The sequence below is a fragment of the Gekko japonicus genome, unplaced genomic scaffold, assembly GCF_001447785.1.
Source record: "Gekko japonicus isolate JY-2015 unplaced genomic scaffold, Gekko_japonicus_V1.1 scaffold1264, whole genome shotgun sequence".
Taxonomy (NCBI): Eukaryota; Metazoa; Chordata; class Lepidosauria; order Squamata; family Gekkonidae; genus Gekko; species Gekko japonicus.
Genome location: NW_015162519.1, coordinates 446,699 through 465,711, shown reverse-complemented (window position 1 = coordinate 465,711; position 19,013 = coordinate 446,699). Strand labels below are relative to the sequence as shown.

The 19,013-nt window shown below is 47.7% G+C and overlaps 1 protein-coding gene across 1 annotated transcript in view; it reads right to left on the bottom strand.

The window, feature by feature from the left end:
• Positions 1-19,013, bottom strand: part of PLPPR1 (phospholipid phosphatase related 1) — a 76,563-nt gene that overhangs the window by 6,236 nt on the left and 51,314 nt on the right. The window contains exon 3 of the mRNA XM_015406213.1: positions 11,479-11,611. Within this exon, the coding sequence (XP_015261699.1) occupies positions 11,479-11,611 (133 nt within the window). The remainder of the gene's footprint in view (positions 1-11,478; positions 11,612-19,013) is intronic.

The window sequence follows — 19,013 nt, the reverse complement described above, 5'->3', positions numbered from 1 at the left end:
CTACCACCTGGAGGTGGAACTGGACTGGCAACCTGCTGAGAGCAAGAGTTTCCCCAAAGCAAAAGATCTACCCTTCCTGCAGTTAGAGCACACAGCCAGTTCAATACTGCAGTCTTTCATTCTCACTGTCTGCTGCTCTCATGGATGTTGAGAGAGCAGAGGAGCAGAGAGGAAGATGGATTAGGAGCTGTATTCAATTCAGGACTCTAGGAGGGCCCTTGCAATATCCACGAGGCCCAGAAAGTTTCCTTCTTTGCTGGATGATTGACTGGTCATGCCATGACCTAAGATCTGGCACTGAAGGCTGAACACAGAGTCCACTGTTTTCTCCAGGGGAAATGATCTCTGCCATCTGAAGAGCAGTTGTAATTCCGAGTGATCTCCAGCCTGGAGATTGGCAACGATAGTTCCACAGGAGAAAATGGCTGGTTTGGAGGGTGGAATCTATGGCATCATATCTGTCTGAAGTTTCACCCCTCCTCAAACCCCACCCTCTCCAGGCTCCACCCTCAAATCTCCAGGAATTCCCCAACCTGGAGGTGGTAACCCTATCTCCTTTCCAGCCAACCAGCAACCTACCTTTATCTGCCCCTCTGACTTCAGCTTTCCATCACCTCCCCTCTCCCTACAGACTCCACCACAAAATCTCCAGGAATTTCCCAACCTGGAGCTCGCAACCCTAGTCAGGACCGGCCCCAATGAGTTTCCCCCAAAGGCCAAAGTAGGCCTGGAAAGGGCCTCCTCCCCCCGCCTTTTTACTGACGGAACCAAGCTTGATTGCCTAGCAACAGCCACTGATGGGAAAGTGAGCTGCACAGCCGGAGGAAAAAAGAATGGTTTGACGGCTGTTGGCCCACCTCAGTAGCCAGCCAGCTATGGAGGAGCAAAACAGGAGAAGCGTTTTTGTTAGGAGAGACAGCCATTTTGACAGCAGGGAACAGCAGCCAGGCTGCCAGTGGGCAGGGAAGAGAAGTGGACCTAGCACCCAGCCAATGGCATGCAAGTACTTTGAGTGGAGGTTGATGGGCCAAAGGCTGATGGAGTGCACAGCACAGCCAATGGGAGAGCTGGAAAGTGCCAGTACGCAAGGGCTTTTATATATATCAGATTCTCGATCATTGTGAGAACACCTGGTCCACCTCCTCTACTTTTGTGGTGCAGACAGAATAGATACAACCAGAAATCTGAGAGGGAGGGGAAGATAACATACTATGGGTTGGATTCAGATAGGGTTTTGCTCTGTATCTCACCCGACTGCCACCCTTACTACACTGTCTCACATGGCTTTTGTCTATGCAGGTCCCATGATCCACAGAATAGTCTTGTTGGATGGTCTGTGGGGACACCTCCTTCAGTTTTCAGTAGCAGAAAAGCTGGTTGGATCCAAGCTTATGTTCAGGGATCCTACAACATTTAAACTGGGACACTCCAACCCAATGTCCTATCCCACTAGGAAATGCTTCTCTTAATGCAGAGTTATAAGTTACTAGAAATAAGGCCCGTTGTGGAAATAAATACAACGAGATCTAGAAAGAGGCTCTGGGAGAGTGCTCTGGCTTTGGGCAAACAGTGTCAGTCTGCTTTTAAAACATGAATCTGGGACCTGCACACCACCAGAATACAGCAGATTCCATATGCAACTGACATTCCAACTGCCTTGCGGGGGGGGGGGGAGTTTGAGGTGTGGAATGGAGTGAAGTCCAATCAGCTTCCATATGCAAAAGACCAGGTTGTCGCAGCAGTTGTGGTGTGGGCGGGACCCGGGCTTTGCCTTCTGATTGGTGGCGGTATATGCTGAGGAGCAGTGCCATCAGCCATACACTAAGGGAGTGCATTTTAGAATTAGAACTTTGGCACCCACTATTCAATTATATATAAGGAGAGATAAGTAGAATCAGTAGACCAATCCTCTCCGTCTGCCCTGTCCTTTATTTGCATGTTTGAACATTTCAAACTCTAACCAGCATGTCGGGCCATGGTGTAGATCTCAGACATTTCCAGTCGGGAGGGCATCAAGCTAGTTAAAAATGTGAGAGAGCATGCCTTCTGCTGTTCAACTGGGAAACTGGAGACTTTTATCCTGTACCTGTGGTTACATAAAGCTACCATCCCACCATCCAGTGCTAGGTAATCAAACACAACAGTGCTGCTGTTTTGGAATACATTGCAGCACCAGGATTAAGACTCGTTACCTATCCCTTCTGGCTGGCAAGAAAATGGAGATCACAAGCATTCTAACATTCTTCCTATTACGACTGACAAGACCAAAGGAGAAATCGCATAAGCCTTAGTATCCTGCAGAGAAACGTCAGCTTCATTATTCAACCACCCCATTGTTAGACACTGCACATTTTGGCACATGGCATTGCGAATTGCAAATTTACTGGCTGAAGACTATAAGCTACCAGCGAGATTTTATGTTACCAATTTTCTGAAAAACTAGGTTGTGCAATGCCAGGGTACTATAATTATATGGCAGTTATACTGATTAAGAAGCTAACAGATTGAGCAACAACAACAAAAAGAAGCTCTATGTATACTGCCAGGCAATGTTCCCTCTAAGCTACAGAGCCCTGTGAGCAAAAATTCTACTTTGTGAGCTACTGGCATTAAAGTTGTGAGCAGGTGAATTGACTGCTGCATAAGTTAGTTTGCTCTGAAGCCATCCTTCCTGAGCTAAGACAATAATGTGTGAGCTGGAGGCTAAGAAACTGTGAGCTAGCTCACACTAACTCAGCTTAGAGGGAACACTGCTGCCAGGAGGTAAAGCAACAACAACAACAAGAAGAAGCTCTATGTATACTGCCAGGAAGGAAAGCATAATACAATGAGACCACGTCAACCATGGGGCTATTTGCCTGGAGGAAGGTGGTATCTGCTCATCCTAGCTGTCTGTCTCTCTGGCAACAGAGGCTTGGCTTAGAATCTTGAGATGGTAAAGTGGACCATATCCCTTCAGACTGCAGGTAGGGCTTTTAAACACATTTTTAAGGCTACCCTGACCTGCTTGGAGATGAGACACTGGGGTCAAGGCACTGGCGCCAGAACCAACAGGACTATAGCTTAGATGTTGTCCCAGCAAAGGCTGAGGGTGAACTACAGGGGAGAGGTCTCCCATTATGGCAGGAGACTTCCCAGCCAGGGTCCCTATTCCATACCATCTCTGGATGGCCTAGGAGTTACCCAAAACTCTATGGTTTAACCACAAAGCTGTGGGTGAATCCTAGAGCATCAGCCCAGTGCGATGATGTCACTTCTGGTTTCATGAAGCCAAAGAACTGTCCCCCTCCCAAGATTATCAGCTACAGCTCACAATCCTAGGGTGAACTGAGACTTTAAATACTAGCACGAGATGGTAGAGATGCAATCTCCAACCTTCCAGGAGCCACTACCTGATAACACAGGAGTGCAAAAGCCAACTAGGATCAGGTGAGAATAGCCATGTTGCCACTTCCCTGTCTCAGCCTCCGACACTTGCGTGTGACCAGAGTGCAGGGGCCAAGCCTTAGTGGTCGTGCATCTGCTTAGCATGCGGAAGGACTCAAGCTCAATCCCTGACATCTGAAGTTAAAAGGGTCAAGGGACAGGTGATGTAAAAGACCCCTTCCTAAGACCCCCGGAGAGCCGCTGCCAGTCTGAGTAGGGAATACTAACCTTGACAGAATAGCGGCCTGATTCAATATAAGGCAGCTTCATGTGTTTACGTGTTGTCGTTTGGGGCTAAAGGAAAGTATCAATCACACCTCTCCAGTAATGTGAGGACTGGCCCTTTCAACCCATCCCACATCCAGAGGAAGCCTAACACAGTCCACGAGGCTGTCTTTGAACAAGTTGTGTGGGTGTTTTCATCTAGAGCTGCAGGCGGCTGCACCTGTAAAACCATCCAAGAAGGCAGCTCGTGCATGCAAAAAGTGATATCTCTGCATCCGCTCTACCGTCTGATTCCTTGACCGGTCCAATTTCCCAGCAAAGAAACAAAAGAGGGGCAGCATTCAATCTCAGAATCAAACCCTGTTGTAAACAAAGGCCGCCATGGAGGATCTCAACATGACAGCCAAGAACAAAGTGTTCAGCTACACAAGTGCAAGGGCTTTTAACACTATTCCTGCAGGCAAGTCTATCTGATTTGTTTATTGTAGCCAGCTAAATGTGCGGGAGCAGCACAATGATGCTAAGTGCCTCGAAGCAGACGGGGCTCCTTCATTAGTGGCACTTTTCTACCCGTCAATACAACCTAGGGGCCATCTGAAGTTCAAGGGCATTTTACGTGTCACGAAAGCTCCCTGATCTTTTATCGTCACCCGAGCAGGCTCACAGGTTATCCCTGACTAACAAGCAGGGCTGTGGCTCAGTGGACCGAGCTGCAAACCAGTTTGTCAGAAAAGCTTGCCAGGAATTCGGTAGGGGACACTACCTAAGCCAGCCTTCAGCCCCCATTTGCAGAGTATGCATTTAGAAAAGTGCACTCTGCCTCTCCATAGTTCAAGGTGCCTCACAATGCAAAACAGCACTCTTAAAAAGGTACACGGGTGGGAGGATGCTGTTGCAGCTGTCCAGCTTGTGGGCCTCCTAGAGGCTGCTGGTTGGCAGAATGTGGGCAGAATGCTAGACTTGAGGGGCCTGACTCAGCATGGCTCTTATGTTCTTAAATGTCCCAAAGTTAAAGGAGATACAACTGTCATTCGATTCAAACGCCATTCATAAGCCCAGATGAAGCTTAGTCCTATAAACCTTTTATAACAACTGCAGTGAGGAGGCCTAAAGCAGCCCCCCAAGCATCCCATTCCACATAACATGAAGTTGACTCTAGGAAGGTTCATGCTGTCTGTTTCCATGTTAGCCTGGATGATAAATGGTACAACTAACAAGAACTGGTAGACAGAGCTTAATTGACATATATGAGTTGGTCCTTCTGGCCTGTCTGTTCCACATTCTAAGAACATGAAGAGCAGCTGTCCTGGATCAGACTCAGGGTCCACCTAGACCAGCTGCTTCAACTTGCTTCTCTAAGAGCAAAAGCTGGGAGAAGAAGAAAAAGATTAAAAAGAAGAAGAAGAGGAGGAGGAGGAGGAGGAGGAGGAGATTGGATTTATACCCCGTCCTTCACTCGGAGTCTCAGAGTGGCTTACAATCTCCTTTCCCTTCCCCTCCCCACAACAGACACTCTGTGAGGTAGGTGGGCCTGAGAGAGCTCTTTCAAGAACTGCCCTTTCAAGGACAACTCTGACAGAACTATGGCTTGCCCAAGGTCATCCAGCAGCTGCAAGTGGAGAAGTGGGGAATCAAACCCAGTTCTCCCAAATTAGAGTCCGCACACCAGTTTGGTGTAGTGGTTAAGTGCGCGGACTCTAATCTGGGAGAACCGGGTTTGATTCCCCACTCCTCCACTTGCACCTGCTGATGTGACCTTGGGTCAGTCACAAGCTCTGGCACAGCTGTCCTTGAAAAAGAGCAGTTTGTGTCAGAGTTCTCTCAGCCCCACCCACCTCACAGGGTGTCTGTTGTGGGGAGGGGAAGGGAAAGGAGTTTGTAAGCCGCTCTGAGACTCCAAGTGAAGGGCGGGGTATAAATCCAATCTCTTCTTCTTCTTCTTCTTCTTAACCACTACACCAAACTGGCTCTTCACTTCGTTAGAAAAAGACAGTTGAGCCTCATGCAATACCAGTCAGTGAATCCTTTCCAGGACGCCAGCATTCTTAACAGTACCACATCTGTTTTGCCTAGACTCCGTGTTAGTTTGCCCTCCCTAATCTGCTTGACCACACCATGTCCAGACATTTATTCACGTCCAGAGATGGCTGCTCAGTAAGTGAAATACAGAGCAGGCCATCATCAGCACATGGTTAACACCTCAAACCAAAGCTCTGGATGATCTAATGCAGGAGATATTCAGAAACCCTGCCTTGTATGCCCTTCTGGTTGAAACTCCAAGGGTAGGCACCAAACACAGGGATTTTGCTGTTGTGGTACACAGTCTGCAGTATTCTCACCTCCTGAGAGGTTCACTGCCTGAGAGGTATGCCCCCCACGGAGCTCACTGGAGGAAGGGAGGGAGGGGTAGGGCGTACTAAATGAATAATAAATAAAATCTTCATCTGCTTGGCTCGGCTTTCGTTTTAACGGAGGCGTTTTATCTGTTGTGTTGCCACCCCAGATTGTTGTAACTGATGTTGCTGATGGTTTTACCGGCTATTGATTTGATGGTATCTTTTTAGTTGTTCTAGCTGCTGTAACAAGCGTTCCAATGACTCGTAATCATTAAGTTGTTATTTTATTCGTTGTATTAACTGAGTGGGGCATTTTTGTTATTCCTTTGAATGACAGGGTTGTAAGTTGCATTGAATATGTTATTTATTTATTTATTTATTTATTTATATCTTCGATTTCTACCCCGCTCCAACCCCGAAGGGTCTCTGAGCGGCTTACAAGTTCCAAATTTATCCCTAGCTAAGGCCACATGCCTACTGGCACCCAGGTGGCAAGGCTCGCTGTTTTTCTTGGTTGTTCTTCCCGGGCGGTCTTTCGGGTGTCAGTGCTCGGTTCCTGGTGTGGTCGTCCAGTCCGGCGGCTTCTTTCTTTCTTTCTTTCTTTCTTTCTTTCTTTCTTTCTTTCTTTCTTTCTTTCTTTCTTTCTTTCTTTCTTTCTTTCTTTCTTTCTGCGGACTCGTCTGGTATGTGGGTTGTATCGACTTACAGCCCAGCTAACGTCCGTATGGCTCCGCTGCGCTTGCGTCACGTCACCACGTCCTTCTGTAGCTCCGCCTCTGTCTCCACCTCCATCGCTCCGCTTGCCTTCGCTCTGCCGCTCCAACTCTACGCCACTCCATCGCCGCCATTTCCACCGTCACCGCTGCTGTCGCTTCTACTGCTCCTGCCACACACCCCCGTACGGGGAGGGTGCCCCCTGCCACCTAAGGGCAGGTACCCATTCATCTACTCGCTTATATTAATTGCTTTCGAACCGCTGGGTACAAAGGGGGGAAATATAAGTATTTTTAAAAACAATTAAATCACACTGGTGATACATTGCGGAACTCTGTGGTAACCCATGAGGTGGGTCCCAAGAAGATGAGCTGGCATCTCCGATGGACCCACTGGACGAGAAAGGCGGAAGCCATCAAAGAGCTGCCTTTGAGAGACCTGTCGCGGGCTACAATGAGGTGCCATGGCCGATCATATCAAAGGCCACTGGAAGTATAACAGAATTAACAGGAAGGGACTGTCAATCTGCTGTGCAGATCATCCACCCATGCAACTAAAACTGGTCTGAAGCCAGACTGAAATGGGTCAGGAAAAGACGCCTCATTCAGAAATGCCTCATGCTGCTTTGCACCACCAGTCCAAATATGGGAAACTGGAAACCAGTCAATGATTGGCCAGTTCTTCCATAGACAAGGATGATCTTTTGTCAGAAGTGGCAGAACTAGTTTAAGCTCCTGAGGGAAATTAAGCTCCAGCATGGAGGTGTTATTTATCCTGGCTCTCTCCATTTCTCCTGGCAGGGCTTAATCAGCCATGATGGGCAAGCCTCCAATTCCCAGGTGGTGACTTACACAGCCCCAAGCAATCTGTCAACATCAGTCACGGTGAGCGAACCAAAATGATCCAAGCCATTGCAACAGATGGCTGCGGCTAGTGTTTCTGGTGCTCTGTAACTACACTAACTTCTTTGTCAGCAAAGAGGCTAGAAAAAGTGTCACAATCTGCTCTGGATGCTTCCTCCATGGGGCTGGATCTGGGATCTAACAGAACTTGCACCCCTGGAAAAGCTCTGTCAGATAAGGTACAGCTGATGCAGTCATGACTCAAGAGGCCTGTCTCTCCTCCTGTCTCCCTGTGTGCCACCTGTGCTCTTCTGATGGGCACTTTCGACTTGTTCCTTCACTAAAGGTGGCCTGCTTGGCATCTACTGGAGCCCATTCTTCCTCTGTAGTGGTTCCCAGCCCGTGGAACAGGCTTCTTAGTTAAGTGATGAAGCTGCCATTTCTTAAAGGTTTCAGGAGTTCTGAAAGACAGTTTTATTTGGGAGGGCATTTTCTTGGGGAGCATTAGTTAATTGCATTAGATTGTATTTTCAGGGCTCTTTTTGTAGAAAAAGCCCAGCAGGAACTCATTAGCATAACAGGCCACACCCAACACCAGAAACTCATTAGCATATTAGGCCACACCCCTGCCAGCACAGCACATTAGCACATTAGGCCGCACCCACATGTTATCAGAAGTGTGGTCATCCAGCCACACCCACCTTTTGCTTGTTATTCTGTTTACCTTGTTTGTTGTCAAAACCCAGGGCTTTTTTTGTAGCAGGAACTCCTTTGCATGTTAGGCCACACACCCCTAATGTAGCCAACCCTAATGAATTTCTGCTGTTGGGTGTGGCCTATTATGCTAATGAGTTCCTGCTGGGCGTGGCCAACTTGGGAGCCAGCCGGAACTCCGTTCCTGTGCGTTCCTGCCCAAAAATAGCCCTGGTATTTTGTATGTTTTTAAGGTGTGGAGTCTTGTGAGCAAAAATTCTACTTTGTGAGCTACTGGCATTAAAGTTGTGAGTGAGTGACTTGGCTACTGCATAAATAAGTTTGCTCTGGAGCTGTCCTTCCTGAGCAAAGACAAAAATGTGTGAGCCGGATGCTAAAAAAGCTGTGAGCTAGTTCACATTAACTCAGCTTACAGGGAATACTGGACTATTTAAATAAACGTACAAATAATCACTACCTCTTATGCTTGGAAATGAGCTGCATGGGTCCTAGTATACCATAAAGTTGGTACCCTCTGTGACGGAGGGGCCAGTCATTGGCGCATGATCCTAGTAACTGCCCCCAGCAGCCCTTCATTGCAGGCTGCTAGAAGAGAATGGACAGAGTCCCTCAGATCCTCTGCTGCCCTTTGTAGGCTTTGGGTATGGATTATTGTTCTGATGCTCTCGACACGTGCTATGAATACTATTGTTATTGTGCTGGGTGGCTTATTTATTGTCCAGAAATCAGCAGCAAAGAACACAGCGACGTGGAAGTGGTACCCTTAACCATTCTTTGCTCTGTCCCAGACCACAACAATCAAAATGCCTACATTTACGGGACCCAAGATTGCCTTCAGTCATTCAACCACCCAAAGTAGAGCCTATGTCCCCTTTTGCCTGTTATGCAGTTTCTAGGTTGGTAACTCAAAGCTTAGCAGTAACTGAGCAAGGACATACTCTCCACTGTGATACCACAGAACGGCTGGAGGGAAATCTTCAAAATTCTACATTTAATACATGCAATAAGAGCACAGCAAATCAAAACCTGCTCTCAGAAGACCTTTTGATCATTCATTACAGCTGAGTGTCCGACCAACCCCTTTGCTTACACATGAGAACTAGAAGAAAACATTAGTGGATGATTACAGTTCCACTGCTCTGAAGCTAGCCAGCACAACGTAAAGCCTGTAGGCCTTATCTCTGTATCTATTTGGGATCCTCAGGGGAGTTCCAAATGCCCCTGGTTGTCAGCTATTTCCCCAATCTTTGTGGAAGCATCCAAAGCCCATTGAAGACCATTGAAAGAGCCCGTGGAGTACAGCAGTTAAGAGGACTAGATCAAGGTTCAGAGACCCAGATTTCAATGCCCACTCTCCCATGAAACTCGCTGGGTAACCTTGGGCCAGTCACTCTCACGCAACTTCGCAGGGTTTTTGTGAGGATACTGTGGAGGAAGAGGGAACAATATATGGTGTCCTCCTTGCAGAAGGATAGGATAACGTATGTGCTAAATAAATACCTTAAAAGCTTTGAGGTGGAATGGGAAACCATTTGCTCCACTAAGCTGCACCCCCTCTCTGTGGATTCAAAAGTGCTAGATGGAGTTGTTGTCAATTTTCCCCCAGCCAGTCACAGCCAACCTGCTGTGTGGCACATCCTGGAGACAGGAAACAGTCAACTCACAGGGGGAGCGCGGCAGCAGCCCTCCTGTTCCCAGTCTACGGAATTGTAGGATGTCTCTCAGCAATGGCTCTTAGACTGCACGCTTCAATTAACCCAATGCTGCAGACCAAAAATAGATTCGGCACAGGGAATTCTCCAAAGGCCAAAGAAAGCAGAAGGGTTTTGTTATGTTTTTAAATGCCAGTTTCATACCAATTAACTTTATAAAGTCTCTGGTGAATGGAAACAGGCAAACTAAACGTGTCTGTAAAAGGTGTTCTGATCAGATCGCCTATGGGTTTTTAAAAAAATACTAAATGCAATGCAGCCATATGGTGGTGTAGGGGAAAGGAGGGGGGGAACTCAACCCAGGGTATGACTATGAACCAAATAGGGCTAAGCTAAACCATATATATGAAAAAGTACAAATATTTATTAAGGTGTACACGTGTTAAAACTTTCCTGATTAAAAATTGCTTTGTCTAAAATCAGACTGTAAAAGCTTGCCCACTTTACATACAAATGAGGGGTAAAAACTTTACAACCAAAGACCCTACGCGTTTCGGCCCCTAAGGGCCTTCCTCAGTGGTCACTATTATCTATATATTCTAGACACACATTCAAAGACCTGTTCCAGAATTCTAGTATCCATATAATTAAACCAGAGGTTGTTTCCTTGTCAACTTATAATTGGACTCCTGGTATTAGTGATGGGCCATAGGTGTAGCCTTATCACCACCACAACTTATTCTGGTAACAGCGATTTTGTAGGTCTGAATGTGCGTCCCTCCATCAAAGTGAAAATTCTATTTTAGGGGAAAGGGTCAATTCTGCTCTCCTCCAATTTTTTTTGCTGATCTTGCTCCCGCCTGAGCTGCTGTTTGCTGGGGGTGGTATACAAATGCATGTGTATATTTTCCTCTGCAAGGAGACTCTACCAAGGTGCATCACTATACAACTGGCAGGAGCCGGGTTGGGGGGACATAGAAGGGGCACCATCAGTGTGGTGGAATGGCCAGAAGAACCTACAGGGGTATGACATCACTTCTGGGGGTTCTCCAGAAGTGATGCAACACCGTCACACCAATGGCGACATGGCGACCCTAGCTCTGGCCTCCACTTGGGAGACCTACTCATGGATCTCCAAGCATCCTGGCTAGTTTGCTCCTTAGCAGATGCCATTCACGCAGTCATTCATTCTTTGTATTTATATCCTGCATTTTCTGACTCTGCCTCAGTAGATTCCACTTGTTTCGTCTCCCTGGAGTCAAATTTTAGAACGTAAGGTTCTTCGGACGGGGATCTGGGTTCTGGTGCTCTGTACAGCAAATCGATAGTGCTACACAAATGTATGATTATGATTATGATTACAAACATCCTAGATATAAACCAACCATGCAATGGGATTTGTTACATGTTTAACCACTGCCTTAAAAAAAAAAACAACCACCCTTAGCTTTCCCTATACAGAGATCTTCCCTCCCAAGAGAGAGCCTAGCAAATTCTGCACAGCTAAGCCTGCCGCAAGGCTTGGTTCTTTCAGTTTCTGTTAAGTGTGCTGCATTTCGCATGGCTTACCTATAAATCGAATAATTCTCCGAAGTAACGGATTCAGGTAACAGCATTCTCCTGTCAAAATAGTTTTCTCCTGGACAATCAGGCTTTCTCTGGTGGACTTGATGAAATACATGGATATCTCTCCAATAAAAATCTGCAGGAGGGAGCAGGGGGGGAAAGGGCACGTGAGAACCCGATAGATGTTGAAGGCCTGGTAGCCAAAAATGGTTTTTGCTGCTGGACTCCACTGCGTGCAGCTAAGAAAAAGAAATATCTTTTACCTTTAGCACATGTGAATACCCAAGGCTGATGAGAACAGAGTTGCCAACATGGCTGATGAGAACAGAGTTGCCAACATGGCTGATGAGAACGGAGTTGCCAACATGGCTGATGAGAACAGAGTTGCCAACATCCAGGTGGTGCCTGGAAATCTCCTGAAATTGCAACTGATCCCCATACTAAAGAGATCAGTTTCCCTAGATAAAATGACTGCTTTGGAAGGTGGACTCTATGGCATTACATATTACTGAGGCCCCTTCCCAAACCCCTCCCTCCCTCCCAAAGCACCACCCCCAAATTTCCAGGAACGTCCCAACCCAGAGTTGACAACCCTATCTGAGAGCCAGAATGGGCCCTTAGACAGGGATTCCCCCTGTACCCTTCCCTCCACCCCAACCCAATCACCATACGGAAGCAAATCACCTCGGCTGCCCAGCTCCATTGGCCTCCGGGGTAACCAGGGCCCCCAAAATGGTGCCCTCCTAAGGACTCTCCTCTTAGCAGCCCTCAGGGCTCTTTTTGTAGAAAAAGCCCAGCAGGACCTCATTAGCATAACAGGCCACACCCAACAGCAGGAACTCATTAGCATATTAGGCCACACCCCTGACAGCACAGCTCATTAGCCCATTAGGCCGCACCCCCATGTTACCAGAAGTGTGGTCATCCAGCCACACCCACCTTTTGCTTCTTATTCTGTTTATCTTGTTTGTTGTCAAAACCCAGGGCCTTTTTGTAGCAGGAACTCCTTTGCATGTTAGGCCACACACCCCTAATGTAGCCAATCCTAATGAGTTCCTGCTGTTGGGTGTGGCCTATTATGCTAATGAGTTCCTGCTGGGCGTGGCCAACTCAGGAGCCAGCCAGAACTCCGTTCCTGTGCGTTCCTGCCCCAAAAAAGCCCTGGCAGCCCTAAATATATCCAAATGAAGGACCACTATGCAAAGATTCCCCCTGCTGTTTCCCCGACACTACCCAAATCCAACTCCAGCATCACATACAAGCAATCACACGTTTTGCTTGAGACCCTGGCGAGCTGCTGCCAGTGACAGCAGACAAAATTGAGCTAGACGAACCAACGGCCTGACTCAGTACAAGGCAGCTTCCTGGTTCCCCTGAGTGTCCTTGCTGTCATCGCCTCGTGGTCAGCTCCTTTCACTTAGGTACCCTTACGGTGGCTTGCCACAAAGGCTTCAGTGCCATGGGATGCTAAGCCTGGATTCAGCATTAAGTGAGAATTTGTGTACCTACATATTTAATGCCCGAGTACACAAGTGGAATGAACTAAATTAATCAGGAGGAGGACGGCTTGGCGGCGAAGGAGAGCAGGCAGGCAAAGGAAGCGTATGAGGCTCCTCGTGAACCCATCAGCTAGAAACCGTGAAAGGAAGGTTAAAGACAAGCTGCAAATTACAGGCATTCTCCTCTTCAGGCAACCCATTTTCAAGGCTCGGCATTGCGACCAGGGCCGGCTCCAGCTTATTTTGCACCCTAGGCGAGGATCCCTTATGCCCCCCCCCCCGTACGCCCACCAATTTTCAAAAATAAATGCATTTTAGGAAGAATGTAAAACACAAATAATCAAGAAACTCCCAGAGTACGGGACTGGGTGCAGTTTGGTGCCCCTAAGGGCCATCCCGCTCTAGGCGATCGCCTAGTTTGCCTAGTGCGTGAGCCGGCCCTGATTGCGACTGAGGCTGGAATGAAGCCTCTCCCACTGAGTGGGACTGCCCAGACTGAAATGGGACTCCACGGCATTTTCTCAAAGGTCAGCCACGGAAGGCTGAATAAAACACCCAAGCAGAGATTTATCAATATTCATTTCTCCTCAGGCCTGGTGTAGTATAAAGTACAAAAAGGGAGGTCAGAATAAATAGGCCTGGTCTGTTTTTATAGACTTTGCAGTTTTGTTTATTTATTTATGAAAACGTTTATATCCCGACTTTCCTCTCAGTTTATGTTATGGTGGCTTACAAATAATAGTTAAAAACATCCCCAGTTAAAAGCAAAGACGACATAGCAAGCCCCAAATCCCCCCCCCTTAAAAGATGCCTGTTAGTCAAACCCCCTCAAAAGCCCTGGCAAACAGGCAGGTCTTAGAGCTCCTCCTGAAGATCTCCAAGGAGGAGGCCCCTTCACCTCCCCAGGGAACCCATTCCACAGAGCTGGAGCCAGCTGTGTCCTTCAAATATGTGAGTCCCGTGTCGTGAAGGGCTTTAAAGGTCATAATCAGCACGCCGAATTGAATTCGGAAACAGACTGGCTGCCAATGAAGCTTGTTTCAAAATAGGCAATATCTGTTCCTGGTAACTAGCCCCTGACAACATTCAGGCCGCTGCATTTCGGACCAGTTGTAGTTCCCAGGTTGTCTTCGAGGGTAGCCACACATACAGCATGCTGCAGTAATCTAACCATGACGTTACAGAAGCATGGATCATCATAGCCTGATCGGCTGAGTCTAGTAATGAGAAAGTTGGCCAATCAGATGCAGCCGATGGAAGGCACTCCCGGCCACCATGCCAATCTGCTTTGCAAACAGCCAAGCAAAATCCATGAGCACCCCCAAACTCTTAATCCGCTCTGGGAAAAGCCAGCTCTGCTCCATCTAGGACAAGTGAATCCAGTCCTTCTAGATTACCCGCCTTGCTAACCAGCATTACCTCTGTCTTGTCTAGATTCAGCTTCAGTTTGTTCTCCATTAGCCACCTTAGCTTCAAAGCACTGGTTCAGAACCAAGATGGATGTATCTGGAGGCCCAGATAATGAAATAAGGTACCCAGGGCCCCTTCAGGTTAGAAAACGGTGTGGGGAAGAACACCTGGACCATGCCTCTTCTCCAACTGGTGCATGCCTGACTTTTTCCTTTTGAGAAATATGAGAGCACAAACTGGGTGCTTAAAGCAAGGACTCAAGCAGGGAAATTTTGATTACATATAGAAGTATTAGACTACACACAGCTGATTAGAGCAAAAAAACAATCCGGTCAAAATGATGCAAAGCTGAATTGGCATATAGTCAAAGAATTGACACAACCGATATGGATCAAAGCATTCGATGGGAAGTCATCAAGTCCTGCTTCCAAATTCCCTCCCCATCTTTTTTTGCCTTAGGGGAAAACAAGACGTGTCTGAGAAAGTATTTTTTAAAGACTTATAATACAGAGTCAGAAGAAGAAGGGCATTCAGGTTTCAGATAATGTCCATGATAAATTGAAGGAAAGACTGATCCAGATGCTGCCTGAAGCAAGACTCTCCCCTACGGCATGCCCTGTGATTTGATAAGACCAGATGACATCATGCCAAAATGAAACATTAGCCTCTGATAAAATAATCTATCCGACCCCTGTTAATTATTTACCTGTGTCCTAAAGAACTGATGCATTTCTGAGTTTATCAGTTTAGAAGTTAACGCTGTGCCATGGTGAAAGTATAACCTTACAGCAATGGCATGGGATCCGAAGACCTGCCAAATTATTTTTCAGATTAACTGTATGTCATTGTATTGGTGGTTTTAAGGATTTAATGGTTTCTCTCTCTCTGTCTCTCTCTCTGTGTATGTATGGTTTAGTAAATGATCTTGTAGTGTTGAAGTGATCATATGACAATAATTCTGAATATACTAGAAAAATTGACAGGACCCCAGCGATGTACAGGGCGTGAGTCACAAAGTCCCTGGTTCACAGCTGACCTCAGCAAACACTCACAGGTGGTGCCAGACAAGTCACTCAAGTTGCCATTTGTTACATGTCGAACCCGTTCGTTCGTTCGTTCATTCATTCGTTCATTCATTCATTCATTCATTCTTAATTAAATTTATACCCCGCCCTCCCCAAACAGGCTCAGGGCGGCTAACAAAAGAGGCACATGCCAGAATTGAACAGCTAAAAACATAATAAAACAATCCATCACAACAAAGGGCCGGTGCTCTTGATAGTGGTTCTTATTGGTCCAAGATGGGGTTCCGTTGACCAGCCTAACCCATCAGTATAAGTTCCGGATAATATTACTGTCGTCCTTTCATGACCAGTTCTTCAGGTCATTTGGTCATCTTCCCAGGGCCAGCTCAAATCCTGATCGACTCCACCGTCAGAGTTGGCCGCTCGGTGGTAGTACAGTGGTGGCGGCGGCTCCTATGCAAAAGCCTGGCGGAAGAGCTCCGTCTTGCAAGCCCTGGGAGCTCGTTCCACCAGACAGGAGCTGACGCCGAAAAAGCCCTGGCCCTGGTTGCGGCCAACTTGATGTCCTTGGGGCCTGGAACAACCAATAGGTGTTGCGCCCCTGACCGTAGTGCTCTTGGGGGAACATACTTAAAAGAATCAGACCAGTGGTCACATTATAGCACCATGGATGCCCCTATGAAAACTTGAACTGTGGCTTAAACAAACACCTCTTTTACTGAAAGGTGGGGAAGAGGGGGGGAGAAAAAGGGATGTAAAACTGAGAGTTTTGAACAAAACAGTGTTAATAATAAAACAGTCTCAAAGTCAGGGTAAAAGAAGACGTAAGCTTTTTTTGTCTCTAGGCTCTAACTCACAAACTTCAGGAACATTTGGATATTTGGTGAAGACTCTTTTCATTTTGAGAAGCTGATTTTCCTCACAGCAGCAAGGAAAGTCCCATGAACAAAAAGCTCATGCCAGAAAATGGCCACTCTTCTGCTTGCTGCAGTCTTCCCAAGGAACTCCTCTTTCCTTTTTTTAAAAAATAATCCCTTACCACCTCAGGAAATAGGGTTGCCAAGTGTTATCTGTATCCGGGGCAGGGGACTCCTGGCTTGCTCCGGGAGTGCGCGCATGCGCCGCACGCACATCACCGGGCACGCTGGGGGCAGGGCCACGACCATCCGAGGGAAAACCATAGAGTTTTCCCTTGGATGACCGTGGCCCCGCCCCCAGCGTGCCTGGCGCCATCACGTCACTTCTGGGTGACGTGCGCGTCAGGGTGGGTTTTCCCCCAGGGCCCGATCCGCCGCTGGCGGGGAACGGGCCTCTGAGGTGGGGGTTTCCCTGCCCCCCGGGGGGACTTGGCAAGCCTATCAGGAAAGCACTTCCACTCCTCCCTCCCTCTTTTGGAGCAGACCAGTTTCCTTTGTCTCTTAGGGCTGTCAGGGGATGGGGGGCGAGGGTTGCCAGATCCATGTGGGGAAACTCCTGGAAATTTGGAGACAGAGCCCGGGGAGGACAGGGAGCTCAGTGGGGTACAAGGCCAGAGAGCCCACCCTCCAAAGCATCCGTTTTCTCCAGGGGAATTAATCTCTGTTGTCTGGAGACGAGCTGTAATTCTGGGGAGCCCCTGGTCCCACCCGGAGGCTGGAATTCCTCTTGTCCCGTTGACAAACAACCTCTCACTCAAACCTGTACAGAACGTCCTTCTGGAAGACAGTTTTTCCAGGCCAAGAGCCACCATGCAGGGGGAACGGGTCACAAACGCCATAATTATTAAATAATATTTTAAAGGCAGACCCATGCAAATAACACTGACCTAGCTAGGATTGCCAGTGTCCAGGTGGGGACTGGATATCTCCCAGAATCACAACTGATCTCTAGACTACACAAATCAGTTTTTTTGGGTAATTGTTTGTTTATTCGTTCCACTACTCCTGGGCAAAATGGCAGCTTTGGAAAATGGACTACATGGCATTCTATCCTACCCAGGCCCCTCCCCTCGCTAAACCCTACTCTCCGGGGCTCCACCTTCAAATCTCCAGGTATTTCCAAACCCAAATTTGGACCTACCCCACAACTCTCTCTGTAAGAATTATTCAGGTGATGAACTTGAAGCACTCTGAACAGTTAACATGTAGGGGAGGTCTTGTTCAACATAGGGCTGCCAAGTGGGGGCGGGGGGGGCGGATAAACCCCCGCTTTGGAGGCCCAATTCTCGCCGCCGTGGAATTAGGCCCTGGGGGGAACTCCGCCCCCCGAAGCGCAGCGTGGCTGCATCACTGGAGGTGACGCAACCACGTCAATCACGTTGGGGGCGTGGCCCCGATCATCGGAGGGAAAACTCTATGGTTTTCCCTCCGACGATCGGGGCCATGCCTTCAACGTGATCGAGGCTCCCCCGCCGGTAAGAAATTTTGACTTGGCAACCCTAGTTCAACACAATATGTCCTTCACATGCATATGGCAACATTCTCCAGCCAGGTGATGCCATGGCTCTAAAGCCCTGTTCACAGACTACAGTCAGCCCATGTACATCCTGCATGTACATGTGTACATCTATTTGTAAGGAACAGCCAACACATACTGACTTTGCAATTGAAACCAGGGACTAGTATCTGCATAAATGTGGGGCTTAAATAACATGTTTAGAGATACATGCATTGAATGTAACATGAGAATTACTCAACAAACTTATAAAGAAAAATCAAGTGTATACTACACATGGATTGCATATGAGTCTGTCACTTGTGAACAGGGCTCATTTGGGATAGATTAGTGATGCCTTTCAACTCAGCTAAATGGAACTCAGCTGGAAATGTGGTAATTAGCTTCTCATGAGAACCTACAGCCCATAGGATGGGAGGGGAGTAGGGTTGCCAAGTCGAATCTTCTTACCGGCGGGGGAGCATTGCCGGGCTCCGGGAGCTCTCTTCCTATGTGCGCACACCGCCAGCACGTCCCAGAAGTGATGCGCGACATCGATCACGTTGGGGACGTGGCCCCGATCATTGGAGGGAACACCATAGAGTTTTCCCTCCGACGATCGAGGCCACGCCCCCAACGTGATCGATGTGGTTGCATCACCTCTGGTACGCAGCCACGTTGCGCTTCAGGGGGTGGAGTTCCCCCTGGGGCCCGATTCCGCGACGGCGGAAATCGGGCCTCCAAAGCGGGGGTTTACCCACCCCCCGCCCCCACTTGGCAGCCCTAGGGGGGAGGAATCACGAGTGATGGTGAGGTAATTTTCTAGAGGGTTCCAGTAAGAGCGTGTCCTGATTGGGTGTCATTATCACCTGATGCTGCTTGGCCAAAAAACTATAATTGAGCTAAGAAAAGGAGGCTAGCTTGGATTCTGATGCCCTGAAGGCCTGGACTATGATAGTTTTATACTGCAATAGACGGCAACATAAAGAATGCATAAGCTATGGCTTTTGACTCTTGGACTTAAGGTCTGTGCCATCTAATGCAGGTCCTGGAAATGTGTTCGATAATTAAGCTAGTTTTCTTTTCTTTTTTTGCTGTGTGACTTTAGTGTATCGTGTTGCCTGTAAATTAAACCTTTGGTTTTGACAGAAATTAAATAAAGTTTTACGTAATTTTAAAATAAAAAGCAAAG